The 15,304-nt window shown below is 43.0% G+C and overlaps 1 protein-coding gene across 1 annotated transcript in view; it reads right to left on the bottom strand.

Annotated features, from left to right (window-relative positions):
* Positions 1–15,304, bottom strand: part of EYA2 (EYA transcriptional coactivator and phosphatase 2) — a 175,733-nt gene that overhangs the window by 93,751 nt on the left and 66,678 nt on the right. Inside the window, exon 4 of the mRNA XM_064276435.1 lies at positions 2,002–2,144. Within this exon, the coding sequence (XP_064132505.1) occupies positions 2,002–2,144 (143 nt within the window). The remainder of the gene's footprint in view (positions 1–2,001; positions 2,145–15,304) is intronic.

Below are 15,304 nucleotides of genomic sequence, written 5' to 3'. Positions count from 1 at the left end.
TGTCCGGCTTTCACATGCATATGTGGTGATTGAAAATACCATGGCACGGGTCACCTTAGTCCTCAAAGTGGCATCTTTGCCCAATGTAATATGTCGTTTGATTTCTGGCCTGCTGCTTCCATGGGTGTTGACTGCGGATCTAAGTAAAATGAAATCCTTGACAACTTCAATATTTTCTTCATTTATCATGAAGTTGCTTATTGGTCCAGTTGTGAGGATTTTTGTTTTTTTTATGCTTGAGTAACCAGAATTGGTTTCTGTTGCTTGCAACCAAAGGACTGCAGCTAATATTCCAAGGTTCTCAGCTTCAACAAGGATTTTTACACCCAATGCATGGCATAGAAACCCCAGAACCTGGCCAGATTTTAACTGACCATCGTAGGCTGTGACAATGAGGCAGGCAGCTGTGACTCGGAGAGACTGCAAATTAGAAGCTGTTTGTCTGTGACACCTGGATTCTCATGCAATTGTAGGAGGTGAAGGGCCCCTATAATGAGATGGGATTTCTTGATGGGACGGGGACTCACAGTAAAAATTATGCTAATTTTACAGAAATGATAAAAATTATATTTCTTAGCATATCTGAGCTTGTGGGCTGAGCTTTGTAGCTGCTACTTGAACTATAGAGGATTATGAATTAGGACGTGAAGAGGGTGCATTTGAATTTCCTGGCCCTGACCCAGGCTTTGTCAACACTAATCCATATACCCATGACCCACTTAAGCCAACAAATGACTGCCTTTTACAAAGAAGCACAAACTGATGGATTTGCCCATTCTTCTCCCCCCTCCCCCACCTGCCCCAATAGATAACAGTAGCATATATTGGTTTTTTGGCCATCCATCTTGCCTGTGGCCCCTCTGGCAGCTTCTCTCTTCCTCCGCCCATGTTGGCTTTTTTCTTTGTGTGTTTGGGAAAATGTTAGTGCCTGAAAAATAATCCTATGCTTGCTTTATTATGGAGCCCTGGTGGCACAATGGTTAAAAGCTCAGCTGCTAACCAAAAGGTCAGCAGTTTGAATCTACCAGCTGCTCCTTGGAAATCCTATGGGGCAGTTCTACTCTCCTATAAGGTCACTATGAGTTGGAACCAACTTGAAGGCAACAGGTTTGGTCTGGTTTTTGGTTACTTTGTTATAAACAGTAGAGCATCCCTTGAGAACAGTTCTCAGCCTAGGCTGCCCACGGGCTCAGCTGGGAGCTTTCACAGGACTGATGCCTGAGTCTCACCCTCTGATTTCATTTGCCTGGAGTGCAGCTTGAGAGCGAAGGCTTTTTAAAGCTCCCAGGAGATTCTAAGGTTTGGCCAGGTCTGAGAAACTCAGAATCATAGGAAAGCATGAAAACTCATTTGAGCTAGCCTCTTGCCTCCAGGTGGATAAATATCTAAGCCATATTAGAATTTCCAGGGAAACTTTTAAGACTATCTCTCCTTTCCTCCAAATGTATGTTCAATGGGTGGAGATGGGGCCTGAGCATCTGTGTTTTTAAAAAGCAGCCCGGGTGGTTGTAATATGTAGCCAGGGTTAAGCATCACTCTTGACCAATAGAAAAGTCACTGGCCTGTTATCTTCTTTACCAGGGGCTCTCAGTGTGAGGTCCCCAACCCAAAAGCATCACCTGGGAACTTGCTAGAAATGCAAATTCTCAGGCCCCACCCCAGACCTACTGAATCAGAAACCCTGGGGGTGAGTCCCAGCCATCTGTGGTTTTCACAAGCCCTCCAGGTGATTCTGAGGCTGTTCACATTTGAGAACTACTGTTTTTCACTACCTCTGGGGGTCATCTTTTCCTGGCCTGGTCAGTCCACAGTGCTTCCTGAAGTCCGACCTAATTCTCCCCTACTTCACCTTCAGGCACTCTTGTCTCTGGTACTGCGCTTTGTGAACCCAAAGGACAACTCTCCCCGTGTGTTTGGAGATCACTCTGTCCCTTCACCTCCTGTTCAGACCACAGATGGACACTACACTGACCAAGTAAAAAAGAGGCTGCTGGGAGTTACCTCGATCTCGTTGTCCCCAGCAGGGGAGGGGTCGCTGTTCCGCTTGGAGCGGCCTCGGAGCTTCCCGTCAGAGGCCCGGTGGGGCCTGTCTGCGTCTCCCTCTTTTGCCGGCGTGGACGGTCCATTATGTGTGCTATATTCACCTGGTGTAAGAAAGGGGATGGTGGACATATCAGAAGCTTGCTGGTGTCTCCTCCCAGGAAATACCACAGCAACACCATCTAATTCCAACGTGGTACTGTTGTTAGCTGCCGTTGAGTTGATTCCAACTCACGGCAACCCCATGTGTGCAGAGCGGAACTACTCCATAGGGTTTTCATTTCAAGGCTGTGACCTTTGGAAGCAGACTGCCAAGACTTTCTTCCAAGGCACCTCTGGGTAGGTTTGAACCACCAACCTTTCAGTTAGTAGTCGAGTGCATAACCATTTGCACCACCCAGGGACTCCAAAGTAGGTCCCAAAGGCAGTACTTACAGATCCAGCACCTTGGACATCCCTTAAATTTCACATTCATAATCATTCATTCATTCAACAGGTATTTATTGAGTAGGTGCCGTTCCAGGTGCTGAGAATATGTCCTGGTCTATGAAGCACTTAAATTCTAGCAAGAAGAGTGACATGAAACAAATAAACAAGCAAATACATAGTATTGTCAGGTGGGGACATGGGTTACAGGGAAATAAGAAATCAGAGTGAGGGGAAGCAGGGAGCGCTGGGACTGCTAATATATATGGGGGTGGTCAGGGAAGGCCTTGTGAGTCAGAGGACATTGGAGCTGAGATCCGAAGGAAGTGAGAGAGGAGCTGTGTGGGGATCTATGATTACAGTGAATATAGCTTTGTGTTTACAATTCTATACACGTCTTAAAACCTGAGAACCCCTAGACTAACAGAAGGAAGAAAATAGATATCTATAGGTAACTCAAACTCTCCTATCTTTTAAGAGACCCTGTGGTATGGATTGAATTGTGTCTGCTAAAAAGATATGCTGAAATTCTAATCCCAGGTACCATTTTTTTTTTCAATTATGGTAAATGTGTATGTAACAAAACACGTGCCATTTCACCATTCTTTAATTGTACAATTTAGGGCCATATGTTCATCATGTTGTGCCCAGGTACTTGGTTTGGAAATAGGGTCTGTCTTAGGCTGGGTTCTCTAGAGAAGCAAAACCAGTAAGCATATATATATGTATATGTGTATATATATATGCATTTACATATATATATACACATATGTATATATTTATCTCAAGATAATATATTTTATATATTTATCTCAAGGAAGTAGCTCTTGCAGTTGTAGAGGCTGGAAAGTCCCAAGTCTGTGGGTCAGACCTCAGGCTGGAGGCTTCTCTTGACTCATGTAGCTGCGGAGGCTGACGAACCCAAGATTGGCAGGTCAGACAGCGGGCTGATGGCTCACAGGCTGCAAAGCTGGTGAGTCCCAAGACTGGCAGGCAATGCAGCAGGCAGCTGGCTCAAGTCTCAAGAACCGTAAGTCAGATGATGATGACCCGGATGCAGGATCCAGAGCAAGCAAGCTTTGCCAGGACATCCATATATATATATATATTGGATGCAGGCCACACCCCTAAGGAAATGCTCCTTACAACTGACTAGCTGATCACATCAGATCAAATCATGGAGGATGACTACATCATTACACAACTGGCAAATTACATCATTACATAACTGCCAAACCACATCACTACATGACTGCCAATCCACTGAGACTATGTCTCAGCCAAGTTGACACACAACTTTTAACCATCACAGAGTCTTTGAAGATGTTATTAGTTAAGTCAATATGAGGACGTACAGAGTGGGGACTAGTGTCTTTACAAAAGAGGAGAAGAGGCACAGACAGGGACTCAGAGGGAAAAAGACTATGCGACGACAGGGGCGGAGATTGAAGTGATCCATCTACAAGCAAGGAACACCAAAGAATGCCAGAAACCACCAGAAGCTGGAAGAAGCAAGGGAAGATCTTCCCCTACAGCCTCAGATAGAACACAGACCTGCTGACATCTTGATTTCAGGCTTCTAAGCCTTCCGAACTGTGAGACAATAAAAAAAAAAAAAAATTTTTTTTTTTTTAAGCCACTCAAGAGTTCCTTCTGACATCATTTTGGTCTTTTCTTTCTTTCCTGTCTTTATAAATGGCCTCTTGCTTTCTTTATGTATGATATCCTTGATGTCATTTCACAACTCATCCAGTTTTCAGTCAGTTGTATTCAATGGGTCAAATCTATTCTTGAGATGGTCTCTAAATTCAGGTGGGATATACTCAAGGGCATACTTTGGCTCTTGTGGGCTTGTTCTCATTTTCTTCAGTTTCATCTTGAACTTGCATATGAGCAACTGATGGTCTGTCTATTCTGTAGTTAGCCCCTGGCCTTGTTCTGAGTGATGATGTTGAGCTTCTCCATTGTCTCTTTCCACAGATCTAGTCGATTTGATTTCTGTGTATTCCATCTGGTGAGGTCCACGTATACAGTCACCATTTGTTTTGGTGAAAAAGGTATTTGCAATGAAGAAGTTGTCGGTCTTGCAAAATTCTCTCATGGGATCGTGGTGTCGTTTCTATCACCAAGGCCATATTTTCCAACTACCAATCCTTCTCCTTTGTTTCCAACTTTTGCATTCTAGTCACCAGTAATTATCAGTGCATCTTGACTGCATGTTTGATCAATTTCAGACTGCAGAAATTGGTAAAAATCTTCAATTTCTTCATCTTTGGCCTTATTGGTTGGAACATAAATTTGAATAATAATCATACTAACTGGTCTTCCTTGTAGTTGTATGGATATTATCCTATCATTGACAGTGTTTAACTTCAGGATAGATCTTGAAATGTTCATTTCGACGATGAATTCGACCCCATTCCCCTTCAATTTGTCATTCCTGGGATAGCAGACTGTGTGATTCTCTGATTCAAAATGGCCAATACCAGTCCATTTCAGCTCACTAATGTCTAGGATATAGATCTTTATGTGTTCCATTTAATTTTTGATGTCTTCCAATTTTCCTAGATTCATACTTTGTACATCCCACATTCTGATTATTAATGGATATTTGCAGCTGTTTCTTCTCATTTTGAGTCATGCCACATCAGCAAATGAAGGTTCCAAAAGTTTGACTCCATCCACGTCATTACGGTTGACTCTTCTTTGAAGAGGTGGCTCTTCCCTAGTCATATTTTGAGTGCCTTCCAGCTAAGGGGCTCTTCTTCTGGCACTATACCAGACAGTGTTCCACTGCTATTCATAAGGTTTTCACTGGCCAATTTTTTTCAGAAGTACACCACTAGGTCCTTCTTCCTAGTCTGTCTCGGTCTGGAAGCTCCACTGAAACCTGTCCACCATAGGTCACCCTGTGGGTATTTGAAATACCGGTAGCATAGCTTCCAGCATCACAGCCACATGCAAGCCACCACAGTGCAACAAACTGACAGACAAGTGGGGACGCTGAAACTTGCTCTTGAACGTAGAGTAGTTAAAGTGAACAGAAGAAGTAGTGAAGTAAAAGAGCTGAATAGAAAGTTTCAAAGGGCAGCTTGAGAAGACAAAGTAAGGCATTATAATGAAATGTGCAAAGACCTGAAGTTAGAAATCCAAAAGGGAAGAACACACTCAGCATTCCTCAAGTTGAAAGAACTGAAGAAAAAATTCAAGCCTCAAGTTGTAATTTTGAGGGATTTTATGGGGAAACTATTAAATGACTCAGGAAGCATCAAAAGAAGATGGAAGGAATACATAGAGTCACTATACCAAAAACAATTGATCAACATTCAACCATTTCATGAGGTAGCATATGATCAAGAACCAACAGTACTGAAGGAAGAAGTCCAGACTTCAATGAAGGCATTGGCAAAAAACAAGGTTCCAGGAATTGACGGAATACCAATTGAGATGTTTCAACAAACAGATGCAGTGCTGGAGGTGCTCACTCATCTATGAAAAGGAATTTGGAAGATAACTACCTGGCCAACGGAGTAGAGAGATCCATATTTGTGTCCATTCCAAAGAAAGGTGATTCAACAGAATACAGCAATTATCGAACAATATCATTAATATCATACAGAAATAAAATTTTATTGAAGATCATTCAAAAATGGTTACAGCAATACATTAACAGGGTACTGCCAGAAATCCAAGCTGGATTCAGAAGATGAGGTGGAATGAGGGATATCATTGCTGATGTTAGATGGATCCTGGCTAAAAACAGAGAATACCAGAAAGATGTCTACCTGTGTTTTATTGGCTATGCAAAGGCATTCGACTGTGTGGGTCATAACAAATTATGGATAACATTGCAGAGAATGGGAATTCCAGAACACTTAATTGTTCTCATGAGGATCCTGTACTAGACCATGAGACAGTTGCTCAAACAGAAAAAGGGGATACTTCGTGCCCTAAAGTCAGGAAGGGTATGAATCAGAGTTGCATCCTTTCACCATACTTCTTCAATCTGTATGCTGAGCAAATAATCCAAAAAGCTGGACTCTATGAAGAAAGATGGGACATCAGGATTGGAGGAAGACTCATTAACAACCTTGTGTTATGCAGATGACACAATCTTGCTTGCTGAAAGTGAAGAGGACTTGAACCATTCACTGATGAAGATCAAAGACCACAGCCTTCAGTATGGATTGCGCCTCAACATAAAGAAAACAAAAATTCTCACAATTGGACCAATAAGCAATATAATGATAAACGGAGAAAAGATCGAAGTTGTCAAGGATTTCATTTTACTTGGATCCACAGTCAACACCCATGGAACCAGCAGTCAAGAAATCCAACGACGTATTGCATTGGGCAAATCTGCTGCAAAAGACCTCTCTAAAGTGTTAAAAAGCAAAGATGCCACTCTGAGGACTAAGGTGAGTCTGACCCAAGCCATGGTATTTTCAATTGCCTCATATGCATGGGAAAGCTGGACGATGAAGAAGGAAGACCGGAGAAGAGTTGATGCCTTTGAATTATGGTGTTGGCAAAGAGTACTGAATATACCATGGACTGCCAGAAGAATGAACAAATCTGTCTTGGAAGAAGGACAGCCAAAATGCCCCCTTAGAGGCAAGAGTGGTAAGACTTCATCTCCCATATTTTGGACATGTTATCAGGAGGGATCAGTCCCTGGAGAAGGGCATCATGCTTGGTAAAGTAGAGGGTCACCAAAAAAGAGGAAGACCCTCAGTGTCAATGAGATGGACTGACAGTGGCTTCAACAGTGGGCTCACACATAACAACAATTGTGAGGATGGCACAGGACCGGAGGAGTTCCGTTCTGTTGCGCTATGAGTCGGAACCTACTGGATGGCACCTAAGAACAACAAAGCCACTCGATTTGTGGCATGTTTTTACAGCTGACCTAATACACCCCCATAGGGGTAAATTAAGGAGACCTGGCGGTGTGGTGGTTAAGCGTTCAGCTGCTAACTGAAAGGTCAGTGGTTTGAACCCACCAGCTGCTTTGCTGAAATATTTCGTGAAATATGTCTGCTTCTTCAAAGATTTAAAGACTTGGAAGCCCTAGGGAGCAGTTCTGCCCTGTCCTATACGGCTGCTATGAATTGGAATGGACTTGATGGCAACAGTGGCATCACTAGGGTTGGTGTCACCCAGTGCAGTAAATAATGGTGTCACCCCTCCGCCCATGGACTTCCTTCTGTACCAGAACACACAAAATCCTTACTAATGGTTTTTGTACTAATGTTACTTGCAAATCATAAATGCCAGCAACAACAAAAACAACAGCACGTGCTTGTAGTGCCGTGCACATGAAACCATAGGATTCGAAGCGTCACTGTAACTGAGTAATAATACGCTGACTGGAGCACATTAGAAGGTCCAAAAAGTGAATGAGCATCAAGTTGTAGCCTTGAAGGTACACTGATATGAGGAAGCTGAGCTTACAAAAAATGTTTTTGTTGTTGTAACTAACTACAGAGATACTTTTATACAAAACAATAAATTTCCGCTGAAACACTGCACAAAAACTTTATAGACAGTCATTTTGGTGTCACGCCTCTGACAGTGTCAACCAGTGCGGTCCGCATCCCGTACGCCCCCTAGTGACAACACTGGATGGCCGTGAGTTTGGTTTTAGCTTTTGGAGGCGCCCTGGTTAAGCACTATGCTAACTTCAAGGTTGGCACCTGGTCTCTGTGGGAGAAAGACCTGGCAATCTGCCCATGTAAAGATTAAACCAATCAATCTAATGAATGAGAAAACTGAGGCTCAGTGAGCGGATGTAATTTGCCCACTACTAGTTACCACTGAGTCGATTCCTACTCATGAGGACCCCATGAGTATTAGATTAGGACTATGTTCCACTGAGTTTTCAATGGCTGTGTTTTTTGCAAGTAGATCACCAGGCCTTTCTTCTGAGGTACTTCTAGGTAGACTCAAACCTCCAACCTTTCGATTAGCACCTAGGCAAGTTAACCATTTGCACTACCCAGGCACACTTGCCCATTAAGAAAAAAAAAATCAAACCTGTTGCCGTCAAGTCAATTCCAACTGATAGCGACCCTACAGGACAGAGTAGAACTGCCCCATAGAGTTTCCAAGGAGTGCCTGGTGGATTCAAACTGCTGACCTTTTGGTTAGCAGCTGTAGCTCTTAGCCACTACACCACCTGGGTTTTCCCATTATTACCCTGTATATTAGTGGCAGAGCCTGGACGAAAATTTGGGCCTGTCCTCCTCACCAGAGAAACCCTGGTGGTGTGGTAGTTAAGAGCTATGGCTATTAACTAAAAGGTCAGCAGTTTGAATCCCCCAGGCACTCCTTGGAAACTCTATGGCGCAGTTCTGCTCTGTCCTATAGGGTTGCTATCAGTTGGAATTGACTTGATGGCAATGGGTTTGGCTTGGTTTTTTGGTTTCCTCACCAGAGAGTGACAGGATTGTAAACCAGCATGGAGCCTTAGAGAACATGCCATCCCATGTTCTCGTCTTACAGCTTGTTTTAGCTCCCAAATGTATCCTGCTGCCTCCCCTCTCCTCTTCCTCCCAAATTTCCAGTTCTTGGATCACCAGGGAAAATGCCTTTGTCTCAAAGTACTTGGCAAAGGACTGATTTTTTTTTTTCTACGCTGAAAGGACTATTTCCCTCCCAAACCCAAGGGACTGGACAATGTTTATTTGATGTTTATAAAACCTCTTAGCAGATGAAGGACATAACAGGAAAAGACCAGATTTTGAGTTGTCAGGACTGCTGGGATTTCTCCAACTCCACAGCATTTTCAGGACACAGCACTTTCAGGATACAGAATTTTCAGGATACAGCATTAGAGATTCCCAAACATCAGGGGAGCAAAGACTTTTTTCTGGAGGCTGAGGAGTAGGCAGTGAATAAACTCACAGGTGCTTCGGTGCAATGTAAACAGGGTATATCCTGACTCACTTGGTAGTTCTAAGGTTATTGTTGTGTGCTATTGAGTGGATTCCGACTCATGGTGACCCTATATGACAAAGTAGAACTGCCCCGTAGGGTTTCCTAAACTGTAATCTTTATGGGAGGAGCCCTGGCAGCAAAGTGGTTAAACATTTGGCTGCTAACCAGAAGGTCAGCAGTTTAAATCCACCAGCTGACCTGCAGGAGAAAGATGTGATGGTCTGCTTTCGTAAAGATTACCAAAAACCAAAACCCACTGCTGTTGAGTTGATTCTGACTCATAGTGACCCTACAGGACAGGACAGAACTGCCCCATAGGGTTTCCAAAGAGTGGCTGGTGGATTCGAACTGCTGACTTTTTGGTTAGCGGCTAAGCTCTAACCAACAGGGCTCTGCACCACCAGGGCTTCTCTGTAAAGATTACAGCCTTGGAAACCCTGTGGGGCAGTTCTACCCCGTCCTATAGGGTCTCTGTGAGTCCCAGTCGACTTGGTGGCAATGGGTTTGGTTTTCGTTTTAATCTTTACAGTAGCAGATCAGCAGGTATTTGCTCCTACAGAACCGCTGGGTGGGTTTGAACCGCCGACACTTCAGTTAGCAGCCTAGTTCTTAACCACTGTGCCGTCAGGGCTCCCATTCTAAGTGTATTAGGGCTGAGAAAACTTTTGATGCCCCCATTAAAATCCAAGCAAATCTTATCAAAAAGAGGAAATGCCAGCCACCTACGAAATATCTAATATGAGGTATATGTGAAGCCAATGTGTAAAAGAAAAGAAAAAACCCCAGCCCTTTCCCCACACTTACACAGTCCTGAGAATGAAGGGTCAAAGTTCTAGGCCACAGTCAGGTTCACAGGCTAGAGCAATTTATGTAAAGGTTTTTTGAAGTCACTTAACGCTTTTTCTTTCTCCCTTTTTATGTATTTATTTTAACAGCTTTACTGAGGCACAATTGACATACAACAAACTGCCCATATTTAAATTATACAACGTGATAAGTTTCTATGTTGATTTATATATACACCTGTGAAACCATCGCCCCTACCAAGATAATAAACACATGCCTTACCCCGCAAAAGTTCCCTTGTTCCCCTTGGCAATCCCTCCCTTCCCAGGCAACCACTAATGCATTGGGCAGATGTACCATAATTTCTTTCTTTTTTTTTTAAATAATTTTATGTTCCACGGAAATATACATAGCAAAACCTGCTAGCATTCCAGTTTCTAGACACAACGACATTGGTTACATTCTTCACATTGTGTCAACATGCTGCTTATTTCTGTTCTAGATGTTTCACTCCCATTGATTTAATCTCCCTGTCCCCAGCCTTATCATCTACATTTTAAAATAACTGTTTTCTCTATGGTCTTATGTAGATTTTTTTTTATTTTAAGTAATGCTATATTCAAGGGTGACAATCTTCACTCTTTGGGCTAAAGTGTCACTTAACTTAAAGGTGATTTCAGGGGATAGTTTCAATTCAAGGACTGAAAAGCAACGCAGAGCCATAGTTTCGGTGACTCCTCCAGCCTCAATAGGTCCAGTAAGTGTGGATTCTTTAAGAATTTGAAGTTCTGTTCCACATTTTTCTTCCTTTTAAAAGTTTTTTTATTATCATTTTTTTAATTTTAATTTTATTGTGTTTCAGGTGAAAGTTGACAGTGCACATTAGTTTTTCATTAAAAAATTTTATACACAAATGCTTTTGTGATATGAGGTCCCCACAGTGTGTCAGCACTCTCCCCCTTTCTCTTTCCACCTCGGGTTCCCCGTGTCCATTCATCCAGTTTTCCTGTCCCTTCCTGCCTCTGGTCTTTGCTTTTGGGCAGGGGTCGCCCATTTGGTCCCGTGTACTTGATTGACCTAAGAAGCATGTTCCTCACGTGTGTTATTGTTTTATAGGCCCGTCTAATCTTTGGCCGAAACGTGGATTTCAGGAGTGGCTTCAGTTCTGAGTTACCAGGGTGTCCTCGGGCAAGTAAGACCAGTAATTCCAGTCTTTTTTGTGTGTTTTTCTCTCTTTTTATCAGGATTTCTTTATTATGTTCCTGATGAGAACATTCAGTGGTGGTAGCCGGGCACTATCTAGTTCTTCTGGTGCACCCTAATTTCTTTACCTTGTCCCCTGTTGATGGACATGTTTCTAGTCTTTTGCAATGACAATAAGTATTCTTTTTGCTAAAGTCTTTGTATCCATGTAGGAGTATATCTTTTGGATGAATTCCTAGAAGTAGAGTAGTTGGGCTAAAGGGTACATGCACTTTTAATTTTGTTAGATGTTGCCAAGTTGCATGGAAGACCTTGGAGTTTCTCCTTCAGAGATTTTTTTTTCTTAAAATTTCTCCTTCTAGTGGCTGCGGGAAATGCTCTAAGAAGGTTAAAAAAAAAAAAAAAAAAAAATTCCTCCGACTTCTTTTTAGATAATTTGGGTCCTTACTTAAAAATTTAAAAAGAAGGAAAAATCCTTAAGCAATCACTACTGATTTGTTTTTCCTCTTCAGTAGCATCAGATGTTCTGATTTTGCCCTCGACATCAGCCAATTGCCTGTAATCATCTGCAAATGGGTGGTGCTTGGGCTGCCATGGGGACGGGGGTGCAGGGGTGGGGAAGAACGTCAGACTACTAAATCCAGGCGATGCAAAGACTGATCTGTCTGTAACGTACAAACCTTTTGAGCCTCTGGAGTTTGAAACCAACCACTCAAAGAGATCCTGGATAATTTCAAAAGTGGAGTTTTTATGGGAAATTTTAAGAGAGCGCGTGTGTGTGTATGTGTGTGTGCGTGCGTGCGTGTGTGTGTGTGTGTGCAAAAGCACGCCTCCCCGCTCTTCCTTTATAACAGACACTGGGGAAAAGAGGCAAGAGACCTTGGTTATAGCTGACAATTATTTATGCCATTAGATTTTATGTGCACTTGTTAGACACACAGTAAAAACCATCTCAACCACTTATTGTTGAACCTTAGACCAAGGGATAAATGAAGAACAGGGGGCAACAATAAAGAAAAATTTCAAAGAGACACAACGAGCCTTTATGTTTGCTCCTGATTGGAAACAAAGATGATCTTCCCACATAACCTAAATTCTTGGGAAGTAAGTCTTTGGGACCTAGCTCACCATGGCAATGTAGATACGTAGGGGCATCTAGTGAAGATTTCCTGTTTATATTTCCTCTCTGCCCTAATTTCTCATCAGCTTTTTGTGTTTCTCTTTTGCCAAAACCAGTCTGGAGAGGCCACATTCTGAAAAGCAGGATGGCCAGAAATAACTCAAGGCATGACAAAGAAAAAAAAAAAAAAAAGAAAAATTGTTTAAATTTCCTACTCTTCAAAGAAAACAATTTGGAAGTTGTTAACTAGGTACTGTGTATTCACTGGAGCCCTGGGGGCAGAGTAGTTAAGAGCTCAGCTGCTAACCAAAAGGTGAGCAGTTCAAATCCACTAGCTGCTCCTTAGAAACCCTATTGGGCAGTTCTACTCTGTCCCATAGGGTCATTATAGGGTCGCTATGAGTCGGAATTGACTTGACAGCAACAGGTTTGGTTTTTTGGTAAGTATTCACTAAATACTCTAGGATGAGGTCAAGTCCAAGTCCAAGTTCATTGCCGTTGAGTCATTCTGACTCATAGTGACCCTATAGGGCAGGATAGAACTGCCCCATAGTGTTTCCAAGGAGTGTCTGGTGGATTCGAACTACGGACCTTTTGGTTAGCAGCCCTAGCTCTTAACCATTGCGCCACTGTTTCCGTGATGAGATCAGTAGGAGCAAAATCAGTGCTCAGGCCCTAAACTTCCCCAAAAGTTGACTTAAAAATGCTTGGCCATGTTGTCTCCATTTGTCCAATAAGGGTAACTAACTCTCCTCCCAGGGGCAGAAAATACAAGGGCTAAAATAAATAGCTCAGGATCACCAAGAACTGCGGGGTTGGAGGCGAAAGAGGTAAGTCTTCCTTATTGTTCCTTTTCTAGCTCATCCACCCGCTCACCCACCCACCAACCCACCAACCAACCAATTAATATTTACTGAATACATGTTCATTCGCCACCATGCCAGCTTGGCTTATGCAAAACCCCAGAACATCAGTAAGTTTCAAAAGAAAAAAAAAGAATAAAATTCAATTTGGGCATTCTAATCTACTGTCGGGGAAACCCTGGTGGCGTAGTGGTTAAGTGCTATGGCTGCTAACCAAAGGGTCGGCAGTTCGAATTTGCCAGGTGCTCCTTGGAAACTCTATGGGGCAGTTTCACTCTGTCCTATAGGGTTGCTATGAGTCGGAATCGACTCGATGGCACTAGGTTTGGTTTGGTTTCGTTTGGTTGAATCTACTGTCGGCCATGTTATTTAGGTTGGATAAGCCCAAATGATCTCATAAAAGAGAAGATATGTGAATAGCAGGTTTATGGAATGAATGAATCCATAGGCTGGCAAGTTAGTTACACAGAGATGTACATGCCAAGTTCCATGAACACAAAGGGGCCCACATGTGGACCCTGTCACATTTTGCTCATAATCTAGGTGGGATCTATATTGAGGCTGTAGACATCTGTCGTTTTTGTCCATCCAGTATCTCTGCTATCTTCTTCTAGTTACTGTGGTCTGGATTTCTTTGGGAAACTACCTCTCTTCACCTCTAGTCCATATGGTTTGGGTGAGGATGACCCCAACTCCAGCTTCCATTGTGGGCACGAGACGGAGGTCTTTGGCTCTATCACAGCGTTCTACCCCACTGGCCACAGAGATTGGTTCAGAGATGGGCATGTGACCTAAGCTGGGCCAATGAGAGCTTTTACTGGGACTTTTGCAGAAGCTGTTAGGAAGGAGGAGCTCTCTCTGCTGGGGCAGATAAGCAGGCAGCACGCAATCCTGGAGTGGCTGGTGGCCTTCTTTGCCACCACAGGGGGAGAGCTTGCTGGAGAGCTAAATGAATCCAAGAAAATGCAGTCAGGTGGAAAAGGGAGACAGAGTGCCCACATTATCATCTCAACCCCTGGGCCCAATCATGGACTCCTGGACTTCTTCGTTGCATATATCCAAAAATTCCTTTTTTTTTTTTTTTTTTACTGAAACCAACAGTTTAAATTAGATTTTCTGTTTTGAAGTAAAAAAGTCCTGACTAAAAACAAAATGAAACAGTTGCCATTGAGTGGTTCTGACTCAAGGTGACCCACGAGTGTCAGAGTAGAACTGTGCTCCACAGGATTGTCAGCGGCTGATTGTTCTGGAAGTAGACGACCAGGTCTTTCTTCTGAGGCACCTCTGGGTGGACTTGAACCTCCAACCTTTCAGTTAGCAGCCAAGTGCATTATCCGTTCATAGCACCCAGGGACGTTTCCTAAAACTGTCATGCCATTTGAAAGGAACACTCTTAAGGATTTTTGAAGGGTTCTAGAATTCACTGTATTTGAATACCTGTTAGAGAGTGATCCAAGGCTTGAAGGCCCTTCTGCTCTCAAGTGGATTTTCGATAACATATTCTCAGCTACGTATGGTTTAGGGAGTAGCAGGGGCACTTGCTGTGGAGTCCAAGAGGCTTGGGTTTGGAATCCCAGCTCCACCGATTACTAGCAAGCTACTTATCACTTTGTTCTTCATTTTTCTCATCTGGATGAAGGAGGGGGACAATACAAAAGCCGCCTTTGTGAGGATGATGGCAGTTCCTTATCACAGTTTGTAATTACATATTTTTGTGATTGTTTGCTGACTGCAGAGACCAAGTCTACACTGCACTTTTATTTCTAAACACTAAGGAGAGTGCCTGGGATGCAGTAGGTGCTTAATCAATATTTGTTGACTAAATATATAAATAAGTGATTAGAGAAGGCTACACAGTTATGTGCTTGGCACACAGTGGGTCGGCCATCGATAGTAGTCCTTTTGGACTCTCATTACCCATTGCCGT

The sequence above is a fragment of the Loxodonta africana genome, chromosome 24, assembly GCF_030014295.1.
Source record: "Loxodonta africana isolate mLoxAfr1 chromosome 24, mLoxAfr1.hap2, whole genome shotgun sequence".
Taxonomy (NCBI): Eukaryota; Metazoa; Chordata; class Mammalia; order Proboscidea; family Elephantidae; genus Loxodonta; species Loxodonta africana.
The sequence above is the reverse complement of the archived record's forward strand: the minus strand, read 5'-3'. Positions and strand labels throughout refer to the sequence as shown.